The 18,849-nt window shown below is 37.4% G+C and overlaps 1 protein-coding gene across 1 annotated transcript; it reads right to left on the reverse strand.

The window, feature by feature from the left end:
- Positions 1-6,453: 6,453 nt before the first annotated feature.
- Positions 6,454-12,371, reverse strand: LOC306883445 (tripartite motif-containing protein 16-like). Its single transcript, XM_079438716.1, has 6 exons — positions 11,718-12,371; positions 11,169-11,264; positions 10,855-11,088; positions 9,926-10,085; positions 9,750-9,797; positions 6,454-7,571 (listed from the first exon to the last, which is right to left on the reverse strand). The coding sequence occupies exons 1-6, from the start codon at positions 12,288-12,290 to the stop codon at positions 7,045-7,047; spliced, it is 1,638 nt and encodes a 545-aa protein (XP_079294842.1). The 5' UTR covers positions 12,291-12,371; the 3' UTR covers positions 6,454-7,044.
- Between the last annotated feature and the right edge of the window lie 6,478 nt (positions 12,372-18,849).

Raw genomic sequence — 18,849 nt, forward strand, 5'->3', positions numbered from 1 at the left:
CCTTAGCTATGTGATCATTCATGCAACAAACATGAACATTAAAATCGCCGAGTACAAGAACCTTATCATATTTCGGAGTCACATCACCCAGGAACTCAGCAAACTCCGTTAAAAAGTTCGTATTAGATTTTGGCGGTCGATAAATTACCGCTATCAAAAGCGGATCGCCAAGTTCCAAAACAAACAACTGAAGTTCAAAGCTGTTGTAGGTACTACTCGCCACTGAGCGACAGATGAAATGATCTTTAAAAATAGAGACAAGTCCGCCACCCCGACCAGTTGTGCGTGGGGAATTAAAAAACAAACATTTAGGTGGCAGAAGTTCAGAGAAAGGGCTCAAATCACCTGGACAGAGCCAGGTTTCAGTAAGAAATAAAAAATCCAAGTTTCGAGAGGAGAAACATTTTTTAAAAATATATAAAATAAAAAAAAAATATTTTTTTTGTTGGTATTGTGAGTGCGCACAAATACAAGTAGACCCTTGACAGGTCCGAATGATGTATTACTCTTACCTTTATCAAAAAATAAATAATAAAAATAAAAAATGAGGGTGTATGCTATTTTAATTTGTTTCCACTGAAAGCAATGCAAGTGTTTGCTGGTGCCTTCTTGTCCTGCAGAGCGCGCTTTAGCTTCCACTCGCCGCACAAACAGATATAGCCTAGGCTACACACATTATTATTATAGCGCAGGTTTAACGTTTAAACATTGTTATATACTTGAACTGTTTTAGTATATCTATAGATTTTATTTTAGGCAAGTCGTGATGATATGAGAAGGCTAAATTGATCAAACATAGGCTATGATCAGCTCATGCCGCTGGCCGCTTCGTCGTTACTTTAAAAAAAAAAACTTATAGGCTATTTAACGAACAAAAATGCTCCAAACGTCTTTCTAAATTAACCTAATAAAAAAACAAAACAAAATATAATAATTTTGCCATTACACACAAAACTGAAATATTTTAATAGCCGAAACAGTAGTATAAACTCTTTTAGGAGAGGAGGGGGGGGGGGCTCGGGTCGGTAATTCTGATAAGCTGTCGGACATGGGTCGGGCTAGGGCCTAAATTTGAGGCCCGTGCAGGGCTCTAAGTCATTCTAAGTCCACAATCCCATAGACCCCAGGAGCATATATACCCCCCCCCCCCCCCACCCCGTAACAAAAAAAAGGTAGGCTCCCCCAAAGTCCACGGTATAGATCGAACTTAAGAGCACGTGACATTGCAGAGCTATTTGGAGTTTGCGAGAGGACAATTCGTTATAGAATGGCACAAAATGGTTTAAGGTTGAGGCTCTTTACGGTACTCGATATTACAAATTTAGTTTCTGTGTTTACATATAAGTTTATCAATGAGTCAAAAGGGATTTATCTCATTTTGCAAGTACATTTTGTGCAGTCGTGGCCTAATGGTTAGTGAGTCCGACTGTTAACTCAAAGCTTGCTGGTTCGATTCCAGTACCGGCGTGCGGCAGGAAATGACTGAGGTGCCCTCGAGCAAGACACCTAACCCCCAATCGCTCCCCCGGGCGCCACAGTATAATGGCTGCCCAGTGCCCACTTGTGTGAGTGAGTGAGTGAGTGTGCGCGTTTTTGTGACAAATCAGGACATAGATTTGTATAATAACAAGGGTATGACACGTGTTACAAGGAGAAGGTGACTTTTCAGGACATTACCCCATGTCCCCACTTTTCAAAACCCTTATAAATCACACAGAATGGAGTGTATTGAAAATCTGAAATAGCAGAAAGTCTCCTGTAAGGGGTAGGTTTAGGTGTAGGGCAATAGCACAAGCAGTTTGTACAGTATAAAAACCATTCGGTTGTGAAAAAATAGCAATTTTTACATATGATTTACAGTAGATTTGAATAAATATAATCAGATTTTATTTATATAAACCTAAGACAAACTAATCTAACACATGAACACACGCATTCACACGTTGCAGAAAGAGAGAAAGTGAGGAAAGGATGAGTTTAAGAGAATGGAAATGTGAAATCCCAAGTTTAGTTGTATAGTTGCATAGACCTGAACAACCATCAATCACTTATTTAACCCTCGTTTTGAGTTTCTCAATGAGGCTAAGATTTATATATTTAAACTCAGCTTTCAGACCGTCCCATCTGGACGTCTTGACCAATTAGATACTGTCCTTGCTTGGGGTATTGCTTTGTTCCTCAACCCCCCTAATAAATCAACTTGTTATCTGTTCAGTCAGAGGTCTGAACTTTACAGGCTCTTGCAAAGTATACTTTTAACATCGATTTCTATAACAAGACTACAATACATTTGACAAAGAATTGATTGGAAGAAACATTTAAAGCATGAATTTTCAAACTCATACATATCAAACATGCATCTGAATCCTTCAGCTATTCAATAATGATTAAAAAGACACATATTATTTGATTAAAACATGATATGTGGGTTACAACATAATATGGGGTTCTGTATAAAAATGTCCTTTTAGGATGATTTTATGTGCGTATGAAAAATAAAATCTTTGTGTGGTTCTAAGGAGAACGAAGGCATGTTCTTTAGACAAAGGAATTTTGGTTTGGTCTGTCTTCTATGTGTGGAGACCCCCCAAGAGAGTCTGTAGCTCGTGATTTTCTATCACAGGTTTACATGTGAACATCAGTCTTGATTACTTGCAACACATTTGACGGTCTCCTTCCTGAATTGGAATTATCAATGTGTTCTTTTGTCTCAAGGTTGTAAGCAATTCTGTGAAAGAGGCTTGCTGGTTAGTTTGCTTGTTAGGAGCCAGGAATCTGATTTATGACGTTGTCCTGTTACAGCTTTGAGGCCTCTCTGCATTCCAGCTCCTCAGGTTTCAATCTTCTGATGCATCTTAAATTCGTCTGATTCTGTCTCTGATATCTTACACCTATGACAGTACATTGCTCTATATCAAGAGTGTTATTGCCATATATGCTACTTATAAGGCGATATATAGCATCATTTTCACATACACTTCTAGGTGAAGGTATAACTTAATAAAATAGTCTATATAAAATCCCCCTAGTAAAAATTGTGTATGTACATATGTTAATAATGTTTTTGGTATTTTATTGCAACCATATATAAAACTTCTTTAAAACATACACACACACACAAATCTGTGTTTATAAATGCTTTTGTCGTTAAAAAAATATATAATATCAACATGTATTGTCAGGTTTTCAAAATATATTACACATACATATACATACAACTTAACCTTTTACTTCTATTGAAATTCATTACAATGATTAAAAAGTTTAACTATTAATAAGGTCATAATCACAGTAAAACAATGCTCCTCATTACCATGGATATATAAAATAAAATAAAAAATAATAAACTATAGAATATAGAATAAAAAATAGTGTAAACACATGCAGAAATTATGAAAACAACCTCTATGAAAGTGATTTATATTCCCCAGTATTTAATTTAAGTAATAACAGCAACGTTTTATATAACACAATTCTGAGTCAAATATGATATCTGCACTTTTATGAGAGTATGTAAAGTTTAGCAGCGTGACAACTCTGTTCTCTCAAAGTTATGAACAAACGTTCTTCCAGTAACATTAACAGAATATTCATTCAAAGTTATCTGATCTTTAACAGCGTTCTCAAAACTTTAGCACAAAAACATGATTTATACGTTTATGGAGAGTTCTGAAACAGCTGGAGGTTCATCTAAGATGGTTTAGAGAACATTCAAAATCAACATCAAACATATAAGTTTGAGTTTAATGTTAAGGAACTTGATTATATGATATTAAAGTCAAAGTTAATGGATTAAAGCACGTGTTGAAGCACGGATGAATGGAGATTAAAGAACGGCACGTGCTTGATTGATCCTCTAAACCTGATCTCTGTGAACGCGCTCTGCATTCAAGTTCAGAAATGTGTTCTGATTCATAACAGACATAAACACACAGATTTGTAAAATACCAATCTTTCTTAGTATTCTCATAAACACAGGTTATGTCTAAAATGAAGGCGAACAGTTAGGAGAAAACAGATGTGGATCAGTATATTAGATTCTTTCTTCTTAAAGTGACAGCAGCCTAAATAAACCTGCTGTGGAATGTTATTAATGTTAATCAAACAAAAGATAAAGAGAAAATAACTCTTTAATCAATAACTGTCCTTTACTAAATAACTGTTGTAGCTTGAAAAAAACTCTAAGTATTCTTTAATGGATATATATATGTGTGTGTGTGTCATTTTAATGTTTATTTATTTTCTATGCTTTTGTTTTCCTTCAATCCAGTTAATAATTGCTATCCTTGTCTTTTTTTAGGTGTTATCACATCACAGAAGTAAGTACTTTCAGTCTTTTAGGTATATATTTATGGTCAGTTAGGTTTTATCTGCTGTTGTTCATGAATTAACGGAGTTGTTTATGTGCATCATCATATTACAGACCCGTGCCTGCTGGATTAATATGATTTGAGCAGATACCAAAGCTGATTCCAAAGCAATACGTATATGAGGTTAGCTTCTTTAATATAATACAAAGTGCATGAGTGCAAATTATGCTAAAGATATTGATCATTAATGTGTTTTTTGTTGTTCTACAACTAATCAGTTCTTTTCTCTAAATCTCTTAATCCTGGCAGGAAAAACAGACAGCTTGGAGAAGGTATGTGATGACTTTGTTTGGCAGAAAAGGATGTTTTAAAGGGATGTTCTTGCCAAAAATCTAAATGATCTGATCATTTATTCATTCTTATACTGTCCTATGACTTTTTTTCTTCAGATAAATTCAACGATTTTTAGAAAAATAACCATCTATGTGAGACCATATAATGCTAGAGGAAGGGACCCTTAAAGTTAATGCTTCAAAAACGAGAGCGATGTTGTGAAGAAGATGTCTTCAGCAGATATTTATTCCTCCTCATATGAATTACTGTCACAATTGCTGTGTGTGGTGTTTTTAAAGCATCAAATATGGACTCACAGAGATTGAGGATTTTTCTAAAAATCGTTGTATTTATCAGAAGAAAGTAATATACATGGAGGTTAGCATGAGGGTGATAAATGATAAGAGAATTTACATTTTTAGAAGGACTACCTCATTAAATGAAATGGATTGTCAGCAAATTAAAAACAATAAATAAGACATTCTTTATACAGAATAACATGCAATCTCATTCTATATACTCTTCCCTCTTTTCAGCAAACTGAGGTTACTCTTCAACACACTGCAGTTCTCCGTGGCATTGCTGTCCTGCTTGGGCACAACACAGAGAGGAAAGCTCTTGCGTGTTTATTTTCATGTTTTCTCTTGATTCAGCTGTTGTTTACTTGATGACACAAGTTGACATTGCAATACATGTCAAAGGAGTTAGACAGTATGAGCAAATGTTTTTGTTACTATGTAAGTTAAAGTATATTGAGTGTGCGTTCGTTTTATTGTTTTTACGTGCTCAGGGAATATTATTATTCTTAAATGCTCTTTTGTTGGTTTTCATTGCTTCTATTGTCCTCATTTGTAAGTCACTTTGGATAAAAGAGTCTGCTAAATAACTAAATGTAAATGTATTTTTTACAGTGCAGTAGCATTATTGTATTGCAATCATACAATTTTTATTTATGTGTTTAATTGATATAATTAAAAAATAACAATTAATATTTGGGAAATTATTAATATTAATAATTTGATTTTACCAGTGCAGTAGCATTGTTGCAAGTATACCATATTTAAAATAATAAAATCTCATTTATATTTTGAAAGTATTATTATTATTATTGGTTTTATTATTATTAATATTATTGTTAAATACAGTTTTTAAATTTAGTATGAAATCAAATTAATATTTTGAAAGAATTATTATTATTATCCATTTTTATTATTATTATTAAATTCTGACTGATTTTTTGTTTTTAAATAGTGATTTTTTTTACAATGCAGAAGTGTTATTGCAATCATAATATTTTGTGTTCAATTGATATAATTAAAAATCAATCATAAAATAACATTTATATTTTGGAAATTATTATTATTATTATCATCATTATTATTATTAAATACTGACCTTTTTACAGTGCAGAAGCATTATTGCAATCATACAGTTTTATGGATGAGTTTATTTTATATATATTTGATATATAATGTTTTGATTGCTTCTATTGTCATCATTTGTAAGCGGCTTTGGATAAAATCATCTGCTAAATAAATAATGTAAATAATTATTGCAGTTGCAACATTTCTTTGATTTGTTATGATTTAAATAATAATGAACTACTATTAATATTTTGGTCATTGTTATGTATTTGTATTATTTTATATGATTGAATAGTCTCTTTATTTGACAGCAGAATTATTGTATTTGTAGCACATTTCAACTGAATTAATAATTAAATGAATAAAAAGGATTATATTTCAGCTAAAGTCATATTTGCTTTATTTCTATGGTAATATTTGTTTAAATGAATTAAGCAAAGCCTGCAGATGTTTGAACACATTTGGACATGTTTTAATAAATAAAAGAGCTGATTTGACTGATTCAGTGAATATACAGTCATTAAAACATTTCCCTACTCAGAAGAAAAGACATATTTCAGAAAGTAAATATTCTGTCATGATCTTTCACTGAAGATCTCATCATAATTGAATGTCTTTACTGTAGTTAGAATGAATGTATTTGATTAAATGCTGTGATTTATGTCATATTTGATAACATCAGAAACTCTCCTGAAGCTGATTTCAGTCGATTCATTAATTTTATTCATAATTCATGCAGCATTCAGACATTTGACACATTCATCAGATGATTTGACATTGTGTTTTATTACAAACATCTGAGAAAATCAGATGAATGATAAGATATCAGGCTGAGTTTGATAGTAAGAATACAAATGACTGATGTGAGTTTGAGAAAAGCCCAGAAACACAGATCATCACTGATTTACTGTCTAGATGAGGATTTCTGATTCATGTTCATATTAATGTGATGAAGAGACTCTATAACATCTGTTACTGATTGATCCTGCAGCTCAAAGCATTATGGGTAGAATCTCTCATCGGTCTATTCTGATTCATCAACACAGTTTCACTGATGATCCAAGACCAACTCTAAACCCAGGATAGAGGGTCTGAGTGAATGTGGTCTGGACTGTGTGGATGAGGCTCATTGTGTCAGAGACGCTGTAGAAGGACAGAGTTCCTGCTCTGGGATCCACAAACACTCCTATTCTCCTGATGATGGGCTTCACAGAGAGATCAGTCTGTATGTTATTGTGTATGAATGAGTATCTGGAGGGAGAGCAGAACAAACTCCAGGACTGATCATTAAATCCAAACCAACACTCATCACCCCGTCCCTTCCTGCTGATGCTCTTATATGACACTGATATACACACACCATTATCTCCACTGCACTCAATCTCCCAGTAACAGCGTCCACACACACTCTCTCTACACAACACCTGACGATTAAATCCATTAAATCTGTCTGGATGATCAGGATACGGCTGATCTGTGTCAGTGTAAGTAATCACTCTGTTGTTCTCAGACAGACGGAGGAGTTTATTCACTGTGTTCAGATCCAGAGTGAGCTGATGGGAATCTGATGGAGATAAAACACATCAGAATCAGGAATTATGAATCTGTCTGATCTTCTCATGTAACTGAACTCTTCAGGGTTCACAACACCCAACCTATCTGAGGGGTGTCCTTGTCCCCACTAAAATAGGATTAAAACCACACGGTGTACTGTAAATAATGTTTTATACTTAAAATAATTTGAGTAGTAAAACAACACAATCGGGGCAAAAATGTCATTTTGATTCTCCCTCCCTTGACTCTCAGTGCTTTGGTCCAAATGCTTTCCTCTTTTATATCATAAACACAAGTCCGGTGAGAGAACAAGTCAATATTTGTGGAACTCCAGGCTGTCAATTGGCTATTTTATTCACTTAAACATCGGATGAAGTGATTATTTTCTCTTTGCGCGTGCACAGGACACAGTTTGCGCATCTGAGAGCGCGCGTCCGGTTTCGCGCACATTTCAAACGGCTATTCGGCTGTTTAAGGAAGTGATGTCTTTGCTCCTCGGACGTTTCCGGTTAGTGTTGGAGCGCATTCAAAACAATGGCGGCCAAAAAAAAAAAAGTAAGTAAAGTGAGAGGATGTCTTTTGTTTAAATGCAGTACTGGTCAAAAGTCACACTATACATCACTATTAGTATTAGATGTATTACTATTACAAAATATTTATATTTTAAATAAATGCTGTTCTTTCATTCTTCAAATAATCCTAAAATTATCACAGGTTATAAAAAATATTAAACAGCACAATTGTTTCCAAAACTGATAATAAATCAGCATTTCAGAATGATTTCTGAAGGATCATGTGACACTGATATCTGGAGTAAATATGCTGTAAATTCAGATTTGATCACAGAAATAAATTATATTTTAAAGCACATTAAAATAGAAAACCATTATTTTAAATTGTAATAATATTTGAAAATATGACTCTTTTTTGATCAATTAAATGCAGGCTTGATGAGCATTGGAGACTTCCTTCAAAAACATTAAAAATAGTAATATTGCCCACACTTTTGACCAGTACTACTGTATGTGTGTTTACAGTAAATGTGCATAAAGACATGCATACCCACATATATGCTGTATGTAGTGTGTGTGCATTTATTAATCTGCATGTAGGCTATACTTTTAAAAAAACAAACGAATATAGGTTTATGCAAAACATGGTAGCCAGCACTGAACTGCATTCATCTTGTTTATTTATGACCACATGATGGCTCAGATAGAGCACTCAAATTCTTTCTCGCACTGTTCCACAGCAACAAACTTGACCAAACTAAGCACACATTATAAAACGATTGAAATCAGTAATAATGGGATGTAGTGATTAGTTTATTAGCTTTAATTTAGTGTTGTAATAAACATGCATGTTCTGTAAAGCTGCAGTGAAACTATATGTATTGTGAAAAGTGCTGTATAAATAAATATGAAAAAGAACATTTGCATAGATATACAGACTGACCCAGCAATGCAAGTGAAATGTCCACTAAAAACCTCCCCGGACATCTTAGTGACAAACCATGATAAGTTCGTAAGTGACACTGTTTGTCTCGCTTCAGTTTAACCAAACATAAGACTGATGTCATCCATTGTACGAACAAATGATCCCAAACGTTCCGCTATGCAGTTAACTGTAAGCATCCAGACAGCAATACATTTAACATTACCACCATCTCTCGAGTAAACGCACGCATCAATCAGAGCCGTCTGGAAATACCTTAACTGTTACGTCTTCGCTAGACTTAAATAGTACGTGCTTGTTTTGACAGATCTGAGATTTGAAGATGGCGCTACCGGAAATGCTTCAGGACCAGACATGCGCAGTAGCTTTCCAACGCCTTTGTTATTGTTTACGTCCGGTTTTCATCATTTTGAGTCTGCGAAACACTGAAATGGTCTATTAATGTGCTTTCGCTCTACATTTGTAGATTCGTCGACATTTGTCATAAAATAACGCAATAGTCTCCCTGCTACACTAATAGTAAGGTTTTCCTCTGTGTATATCCTTACAAGTAAATTTTAGCTGTATTATTTGTGTCCCCTTCAAAAACTGCTCTTGAGAAATTGTCCCCCCTACTGTTAGACCAAATTTACACCCCGTTTACATCATCAATTATAAAACTCTTCTTTCTCCTTCTACAGAAGAACATGAACACACTCAGTGAGGTTTTCTGCTAGTTTTCTTACTGACTTACATTTTAGGAAGTCGTTCCTGGTCCTGGGAACAATGTTGGTGAATGTGACTGTGGAAATCAACAGACATGAACAGTGTGATTCTCATGATCCTGCATCCATTCCTAACACATTTCTAATATGATGTTCTCCATGATATGAGATGATGATGAGAGCAGATGAATCTGCAGGACTTTACCTATGTCTGAGATCTTCTTGAGCTCCTCTTTGCAGAAATCCTCCAGTTTGTCTCTCAGCTGATGGACAGATTCTCTCAGATCATCAAAAGAGACGAGAGAACTGAAGAGATCATCATTTACGTCTGTAGATTCAGGAGGAGCTGAGAGAGACTGGAAACTCTACAGAAAACAGAAATCAAACTCATCAGCTCCACACTTCACCCAATAACCTGCTCCAACATCAGATTTGACTGATCTTTAGTAACGTAATCCAGCACTTTCACAGCATCAGCTTTATTCTTCTCATATTCATTACATCACATTAGAGCTACAGATTCTAGTATTTGCTGCTTACACTATATGTGAACTTTCTAGGAAATAGTTTGTATGATAAAACATCTGCTAAGAACATAAATGTCCATCTAACATCTCAAGCACATCAATGGAGTCTGATTGTAGAGTTGAGTAGATTTGCTCAGGAAAAGCAGCTCAAAGGCTAGGATTAGATTGACCATTATTTATTACTTTACAGCAAATAGAAACACTGAAACTAACTAGGACCCTTAAGACACACTCAGGTTTGGTTTCAGTACACTGAAGCATTGTTCAGTCAGTCAAGTAAACACAGATTATTTGTGGCAGCTTGCATTTTGGTCTTTTTTAGTAATTTTGAGAGGGGGAGGCAATATTGTAAAGTGAGCAAGGATGGACTGACTATACGGAGCAGTGGGACGCCGCTTTTACAAGTGATTTAAAGAAAAGTACTGACATAAGACCCATCTGAGCAAGATTTCTGGTGCTGAAACCTAAGAGGCGTCTCTTTTAAAAGAAGAGAGTCTGACTGATGATTATATAATAAGACACTCATGAAATGTTTCTGTGTGAGTCTGGTGTCACAGCAGGATCTGCTCAAGTCCACTATGATGCTGTTCTTCTAGATCTGTGTTACCTGCAGGAACTGGATGTGATCCTGTGTGTGTGAAAGCTGCTCCAGCTCAGCGTCTCTCCTCCTCAGATCATTGATCTCCTGCTCCAGTCGCTCCAGTCGTCCTTCAGCTCGACTCACTGCTTGCTTTTCCTGATCTCTGATCAGCCGTATCAGCTCAGAGCGGCTTCTCTCAATGGAGCGGATGAGCTCAGTAAAGATCCTCTCACTGTCCTCCACTGCTGTCTGTGCAGAGCGCTGTTAGGACACACAGTGATTCAGGCTTCAGTGAGTCTGAACTGAGACGGAGACAAACTTCTCTTCTTCTCCAGACTCACCTTATGAGACACCACAGCCTCTCTCAGCTGCTGGAGATCTTTCTCTCTCTGCTGGATTCTCTGCTGGATCGTCTTCTGCGTCTCCTTCAGCTGCTTCTGCAGGACAAACAGATGATAGTGAATCTCACAAAAAAGGGCTGTAGATTAATAAAACTCTAGAAGGTATGATTAATCATTTACCACTATTGTACATTAATTATTATAAAGATTAAGGCCTGTTTCACACTGTAAGTGTAACTATCATAAAAGTTAACCTGACACATACATAGCTTCACACTGACAGTGTTTCTGTGTCTGTCACTGCATTTAACCTGCATTTTGACTGATAGAAGTATATATATGTTTCTTAATCAAGGCCTATTTTATGAAAGATTGTGTTGATAAAGGTTTATGGTTCATTTTCAGCAAACAGTGAAACTCTTCCTGCAGCTGCTATTCATTTCTGCTGTCGTGTTCAGTGTGAATGCTGTAAGCTGTTAATATGGTGCTTATATAAACACATTTGAAACGAGTGTCAGCAATATTTCACCAGTGTCTAGTGTTAAATACCTGTTTCTCTGTCCTCTGTGCTGCAGCTGATACAATGTCATGGTTTTTATGTTCAATAATCGTACACAACATACATATACATTCCTGGTCAGTGCAACAGAAAACCTCGAGGATCTTCTCATGTTTCTGGCAGATCATCTCCTGCAGTCGTCCAGTGGCTTCAGTCAGATTGTGTCTCTTTCCTTTAAAGAAACTCTCGTGTTGTTCGAGGTGATTCTGACAGTAAGAGTTCAGACACACCAGACAGGACTTGACAGCTTTGTATTTTCTTCCAGTACAGACGTCACACTGAACATCTCCAGCTCCAGCAGGAACCGCACTTTGAAGTTTAGTCTTCTTCAGTTTCTCCACCATTTCAGCCAAGATGGTGTTTCTAGCTAAAGCAGGTCTTGGACTGAAGGTCTGCCTGCACTGAGGGCAGCTGTAGACTCCCTTCTGATCCTCCTGATCCCAGCAGTCTGTAATACAGCTCTTACAGTAACTGTGTCCACAGGGAATAGCCACTGGATCCTTCAGGAGATCCAGACACACCGGACACAAGAACTCATCCTGAGAAATTCTGGCTTCAGCCATTTTACTGCACTAATACAGAGACACAAACACACAACAGCTCAACTACACTTCAGTTTCTGTTTCCCTGAACTCACGTGTTTCCTGTTTCCTGGTTCTGTGTTTGAGTGACGTGTGCAAAACAAGTGTGTCTGTAAAACAGGTTCCTCATTCCTGAGTTTAGTTTCAACACACCTGACTGTTATTAAAGTAAATGCAAAGACCTTGACTAGTTTTTTCAGCTGTGTTTAATTAGAGATCAAACTAAACTCACAGGACAGGACAGATAATAAAATAATTAAAAAATAGAACAAGTACATAAGGAATAACAATATACAAATTGACAATTGTATGTGCAACAAGTATATTGGGGGCAGTCATGGCCTAATGGTTGGAGAGAGTTGGACTTGTAACCTGAAGGTTGAAGGTTTGAGTCTCAGGTCCCGCAGGAATTGTAGGTGGGAGGAGTGACTGTCCAGCACTCTCTTCACCCTCAATACCACGACTGAGGTGCCCTTGAGCAAGGCACCGAATCCCCAACTGCAAATTCCAAGCATGGGACACCATACTTGGCCACATGTCACATACTTTCCTTTCCTTCCAATAGGCAGTTTTGTATGTACAGGTATATTATGTGCAAATTGAAATGTAGACTAAGTATGTGTGTTAGATAAATAAGTGTATAAATAGTGTGTGTTCCACAATTATTGCTGGGCCTTTTTAACAATGGACTCAATGTGATTGTCCCACTTCAGGTCCTGAGAAATTGCAGTGCCCAGGAATCTGAATGACTCCACTGCAGTCACAGTGCTGTTCATGATGGTGAGTGCATGTTAGCTGAGCGCATCTCAGGGTCTGCTCTCCCCTCTCTGCAGGACATCAACCTCAAACGCTGCAAAAGTAGAGCTCTCAAAATCATCAAGACTCAAATCACCCTGGTAACCATCTATTCACTTTGCTACCATCTGGCAAGCGCTTCCGTAGCCTGATGGCAAAAACTGAGAGACTTAGGAGAAGCTTCTTCCCCCAGGCCATCAGGCTCCTAAACTCTTAACTCTGTGTCATAACATCTCATGACTCCATGTAAATATCACTACATCAATAAGCTATTCATAATTTTGTTCTACTCCGTATTGCTGCTATGTAAATACCCTGTACAACGTTTTTGCACATTCTTTTGCATATTCCTCTTATACCACCATTTAAGTCAACAACATACTGACCTGAACATTTATATTTATATTTTTTATCTTTTATTTGATTCTATTCTTTTAATTTTTTCTACTTTTCTTTTCCTTAATATTTATGTACATTCGGTGTTTTGTATTCTATATAAATGCACTGTCCTTGGAGCAGACCTGACTTACATTTCACTGCTGGTTATACTCTGTATAATTGTGTATGTGACAAATAAAAATCTTGAATCTTGAGTGGGGGGAGAGCAGGGGGGGTTTTCCTGAAGTCCACGATCATCTCCACAGTTTTGAGCGTGTTAAGCTCCAGGTTATTAAGACTGCACCAGACAGCCAGCTCCTTAACCTCCTGTCTGTAAGCAGACTCGTCACCGTCCTGGATGAGGCCGATCAGTGTGGTGTTGTCTGCAAACTTCAGGAGCTTGACAGAGGGGTCTTTAGATGTGCAGTCGTTGGTGTAGAGGGAGAAGAGCAGTGGGGAGAGAACGCAGCCCTGAGGAGCTCCAGTGCTGATGGTGCGGGTGCTGGATGTGAATTTTCCCAGCTTCACTAGCTGCTGCCTGTCTGTCAGGAAGCTGTTGATCCACTGACAGACGGAGGTAGGCACAGAGAGCTGAGTTAGTTTGGGCAGGAGGAGGTCTGGAATGATAGTGTGTTAAAGGCCGAGCTGAAGTCCACAAACAGGATCCTCACACAAGTCCCTGGTCTGTCTAGGTGTTGCAGTGTGTAATGCAGTCCCATGTTGACTGCATCATCCACAGACCTGTTTGCTCTGTAGGCAAACTGCAGGGGGTCCAGTAAGGGTCCAGTGATGTCCTTCAGATAAGCCAAAACCAGTTTTTCAAATGACTTCATGGCCGCAGACGTTAGAGCCACAGGTCTGTAGTCATTAAGTTCAGTGATTTTAGGTTTCTTTGGGATGGGGATGTTGGTGGAGCGTTTGAAGCATGAAGGGACTTCACACAGCTCCAGTGATCTGTTGAAGATCTGTGTGAAGATGGGGGCCAACTGGTCAGCACAGGATTTCAGACAGACTGGTGTGACAGCCTGGTGCTTTCTTTCTCTTCTGCTTCCGGAACACCTGGTGCACATCGTCTTCACTGATCTGCAGTGCTGGAGGGGGGGATAGGGGGGTTGCCGGAGGTGTTAATGGTTGTGTGGAGAGGTGTTCAGGGCGGGTGTGGGGTGTTTTTTCAAACCTGCAGTAGAACTCATTCAGATCGTCTGCCAGTTGTTGATTCTCCACAGTGCTGGGGGATGGCGTCTTGCAGTTGGTGATCTCTTTCAGACCTTTCCACACTGATACTGAGTCGCTGGAAGTGAACTGAATACTTAACTTTTCTGAATAATTCCTCTTTGCCACTCTGATAACCTTTTCCAGTGTGTATTTGGCCTGTTTATACTAGACTTTGTTCCCCTTCCTGTAAGCATCTTCTTTGGCCTGACGGAGCTGTCTGAGTTTTGCAGTGAACCACGGTTTGTCATTGATGTAAGTTAAATGAGTCCTGGTAGGAATGAACATATCCTCACAGAAACTGATATAAAATGTTACAGTCACTGTGAGCTCGTCCACATCGGTGGCAGCAGCTTCAAAAACAGTCCAATCAGTGAGAGAGAAACAGGCTTTTAAATCCTGCTCTGCTTCATTAGTCCATCTTTTACCAGTCTTTAATACAGGCTTAGCTGATTTCAGTTTCTGCCTGTAGGTCGGAATAAGATGAACCAAACAGTGATCAGAGAGCCCCAAAGCTGCTTGTGGAACCGAGTGGTATTTATCGTTGTGTAACAGTGATCCAATATATTACTTTCTCTGGTGGGACATGTGATGTGCTGTCTGTATTTTGGCAGTTCTCGGGAGAGATTTGCTTTATTAAAGTCTCAGAGAATTATTAAAACAGAGTCCGGGTGTTGTTGTTCTGTGTCTGTGCTCTGATCAGCGAGTTTCTGTAAAGCTGTGCTCACGTGCGCTTGCGGATGTAGCATTTTGACCAATCAGACACACAATTTTGCATTTGATTTAACAAATCAATTAGTTATTAGATTAACAAATGGTCACAGACCCCCCCACCCAATACACATACTGGTGCTGGTGTGTCTGTCAAGGACTCCAGGCCCCTGGTTTCATGGCAACCCATCTGATAACACTTGTTTTATTGCTCAATGGAATGCAGGTAGAGCAACACTTCCTCTTAGGAAAGACACAATACTTCATAAAATAGAATCTCCTGTAATTAATTCATAGAAAAACCTTTCTTTGAATGAACACACATACCTTTAGGTCATTGTGTATATTATTACTGTTCTTGTATATGTTTTTGTGTATTGTACACTGTTTTCTGCATGCTTATGATAGATCACTAGTTAATATCACTTTAGCTGCATCATGTTTAGTCTCTATCAATTTGTCTTCGGATTATCTAATTGAGAGTGAATATTACATGTCGATACCTATGCAACATATTAGTGTCCTAAGAATCTTTAGAAGTTTGTGCATTAACCCATAGGCGAATTACCTATGCAAATTACCATGTTCAGAGACAAAGGGTCGTAAAACTTTCCCTCCAAAAATCCAGGACTCCATTGGGTATTTGACACCCCAGAGGTGTGACCTCTATAGCAGATAAGCTCTCACTTCAGAGATGCCCAAGCAGTCTGCGGTTTTGTTAGATCCTAAGAGGATGTGAGCTAGAACTTTTTCTGGACCCTCTAAGTTTTTGTACCAGGCCTTTGCTGCCTTGTCTTTCCATTCAACCATGCTCCTTGGACCTCAGCAGATCTTTTTTTTTTTTTTGTGCTCTTTTTCCATTCAATACTCAGAAGAAGATTTCTACCTGAAAACATCTTTGGAATTCATCACTCTTCAACCCAGAAGAATGTGATCGGGAGTCCAAAACTTTGAAACCATTAAGACTTTCATCTGAGACAGCATTCCGGACACTCGACCCGACAAAAGGCAGTGCAAGTATAACATTTAACGATAACACTTTAGAATACTGATCCTTTGTTAATGAATAACTACACAGGAACAAGTCACCAATGCACTATTAACATTGTAGTAACTACTATTACCTAACAAGAAACTATGTTTAGTGATTTAGTAAGTAATAGCGCTCAGTTGAAACTGGTAGTTCACTATTAGCTAATCAATAACTACTATTTTTTTAAATATATCCTGGAGAACTACTAAGAACCACTGTATACAGGTTCATAATTAATGTGAATTATGCATAATGTATAATTAATTCTAAAATGAAGATGATGGTAACCCACTAGTAATGACTCAAGAATTATCAAATTATTTTAAAGGAACTACTAACTACTTGGATCAGTATTCTAAAGTGAAAAGCATCATAACTCCCTAATATTGACTGACGTGATTTAAAGCGTTTGAGATATATGTAAGGGTTTGGATAGTAATGACTCAAGTGTTACTACATTCTTCTGAAGAAGCTACTAATTATTTGGATCAGTATTCTAAAGTGAAGATCACGGTAACCCACTAGTAATGATTTAAGTGTTACCAAATCTAGCAAAATGAATTACTAACCAAAACCTTACAAAAACCTTAAAAGTTTACAATGACTTCAGTAATTACTAGGGAGTTATCATGATCTTCACTTTAGAATACTGATCCAAACAATTAGTAATTCCTTCTGAAAAATGTTGTAATACTTGAGTCATTACTAGTGGGTTACATGACCTTTACTTTAGAATTAATTATTCATATTAATTATGAACCTGTATACAGTAGTTCTTAGTAGTTCTTAGGGAGGTATGAAAAAATAATAGTTACTGATTAGTTAATAGTGAACTACCACATTCGACTAAGCACTATTACTTACTAATTCATTAATCAGAGTTTCTTGTTAGGCACTAATAGTTACTAGAGTGCTAATATTGCGTTACTCGTTTGTTCTTGTGTAGTTATTCATTAATGATGGAACAGTATTCTAAAGTGTTACCCATTTAACTAAACGAAACATAGGTTTAGTATATGGTTTTACTCAGGTGGCTAAATGACTTTCTCCATAACTGCATTCTCTGGTTTTCCTGATGGTTTCATCCATCAACGCTCATTAGCCTTTCCCATGTATGAGTGATTGTATGTTTGTTTGTTAGTTAGTTAGTTTGCTCAAGCAAAACTCCCACGGCGAGTAGAAAGCCTTACAGTTAATGAAAAGGGCTTCTAGATCGGGACAGCACATCTTCTTTAACACTGTTACATCTGTACAACCCCTTTCATTGATGTAGAAGCATGTCCCGCCGCCGTGCGATTTCCCCTTTGATTCTGCGTTGTGGTCTGCTCTAATCAGCTGAAAGCCCAGCAGATGTAACGCGCTGTCTGGAATGGCATCGTTTAGCCAGATTTCCATGAAACACAGAGCAGCAGAGTTTGAAAAATCTTTATTTGTCCGGGAGAGCAGAAGGAGTTTGTCCGTTTTGTTGGGTAGAGAGCGGAGATTTGCTAGATGGATGCTTGGCAGCGCTGTCCGGAATCCGCGCTGTCTGAGCTTCACGAGCGCTGTCTGAGCTTCACGAGCGCATTGGCTTTCTTCCTCTATCTGTGCTTCCTGAAGCGTTTGATCAGTGCCGCGCTCCACCAACTACTATGTCCAACAAAACATCAGAACAGTCGAAAACCAGTGAAATATCGTGTGGTATCTACTGCGGAATGTCTAGCAATTCGTCTCTGGTGAAACTGATTGCAGGGATCTAACTAAAGACAGGACAAACTAACAAAAACAAAAAAACAACTGCGAAGCACGCCACGGAGGCTGCCATCAGCAGCACCATCTTGATTTTTGATTCTGTCTAAAAGGGCAGGCTGGTCAGAGGGTGGAGCCCATGGCCTTGTGCTGTCTGGAATGAAATCTCTTGATACACTGCTGTAATTCTGTCTCAGAGCTGTTAATGAGCGACCTTTGAGACGTTATGAGCACACAGAGACACACGGCCGTCATGTGGATACTGTATGATCCTTGAGCCCAGCGTGTCTGCTTTTACAGTGTTTGTGTGGATGTGAATCACCGTCGCTTCACGCTTTAGTGTGTGTGTGATCTGACAGATTACGTGTTAAAGCTGTGGACAGCGTGACCTGTTTTTACCTGCATGCATATTTGGAAAACAGTGCTGTGTGTGCTAAAACTAAGGTTCATGAAACACAATAATAAATGAATTATTTTAAAATAAAAACAATCAAAATAAAATGAAATGCATATTGAAAAAAGCTTAAATATTTTATTAAATATTTTGTTTGTCTCGTGACTGTTAAATACATCAGAGAACCATGAACATGCAAATTTGTTAAATTATTCAAATATTAACTAAATCATAAAATTTTAAATTAAAATGAATAAATATGATAAAATATCAAAATAAATTATTTTTAA

This window comes from Barbus barbus (genome assembly GCF_936440315.1).
Source record: "Barbus barbus genome assembly, chromosome: 17".
In the NCBI taxonomy this organism is placed as follows: domain Eukaryota; kingdom Metazoa; phylum Chordata; class Actinopteri; order Cypriniformes; family Cyprinidae; genus Barbus; species Barbus barbus.

Bases quoted from the DNA above. Each gene is read 5' to 3' on its own strand.
- LOC306883445 (XM_079438716.1), bottom strand. From the start codon at position 12,290: ATGGCTGAAGCCAGAATTTCTCAGGATGAGTTCTTGTGTCCGGTGTGT. The intron at 9,798-9,925 runs GTAAAGTCCTGC...TGATTTCCACAG, and splicing joins CAAGAAGATCTCAGACATAG to TCACATTCACCAACATTGTT. The intron at 7,572-9,749 runs GTAAGTCAGTAA...TATCTCCATCAG, and splicing joins CAGGAACGACTTCCTAAAAT to ATTCCCATCAGCTCACTCTG.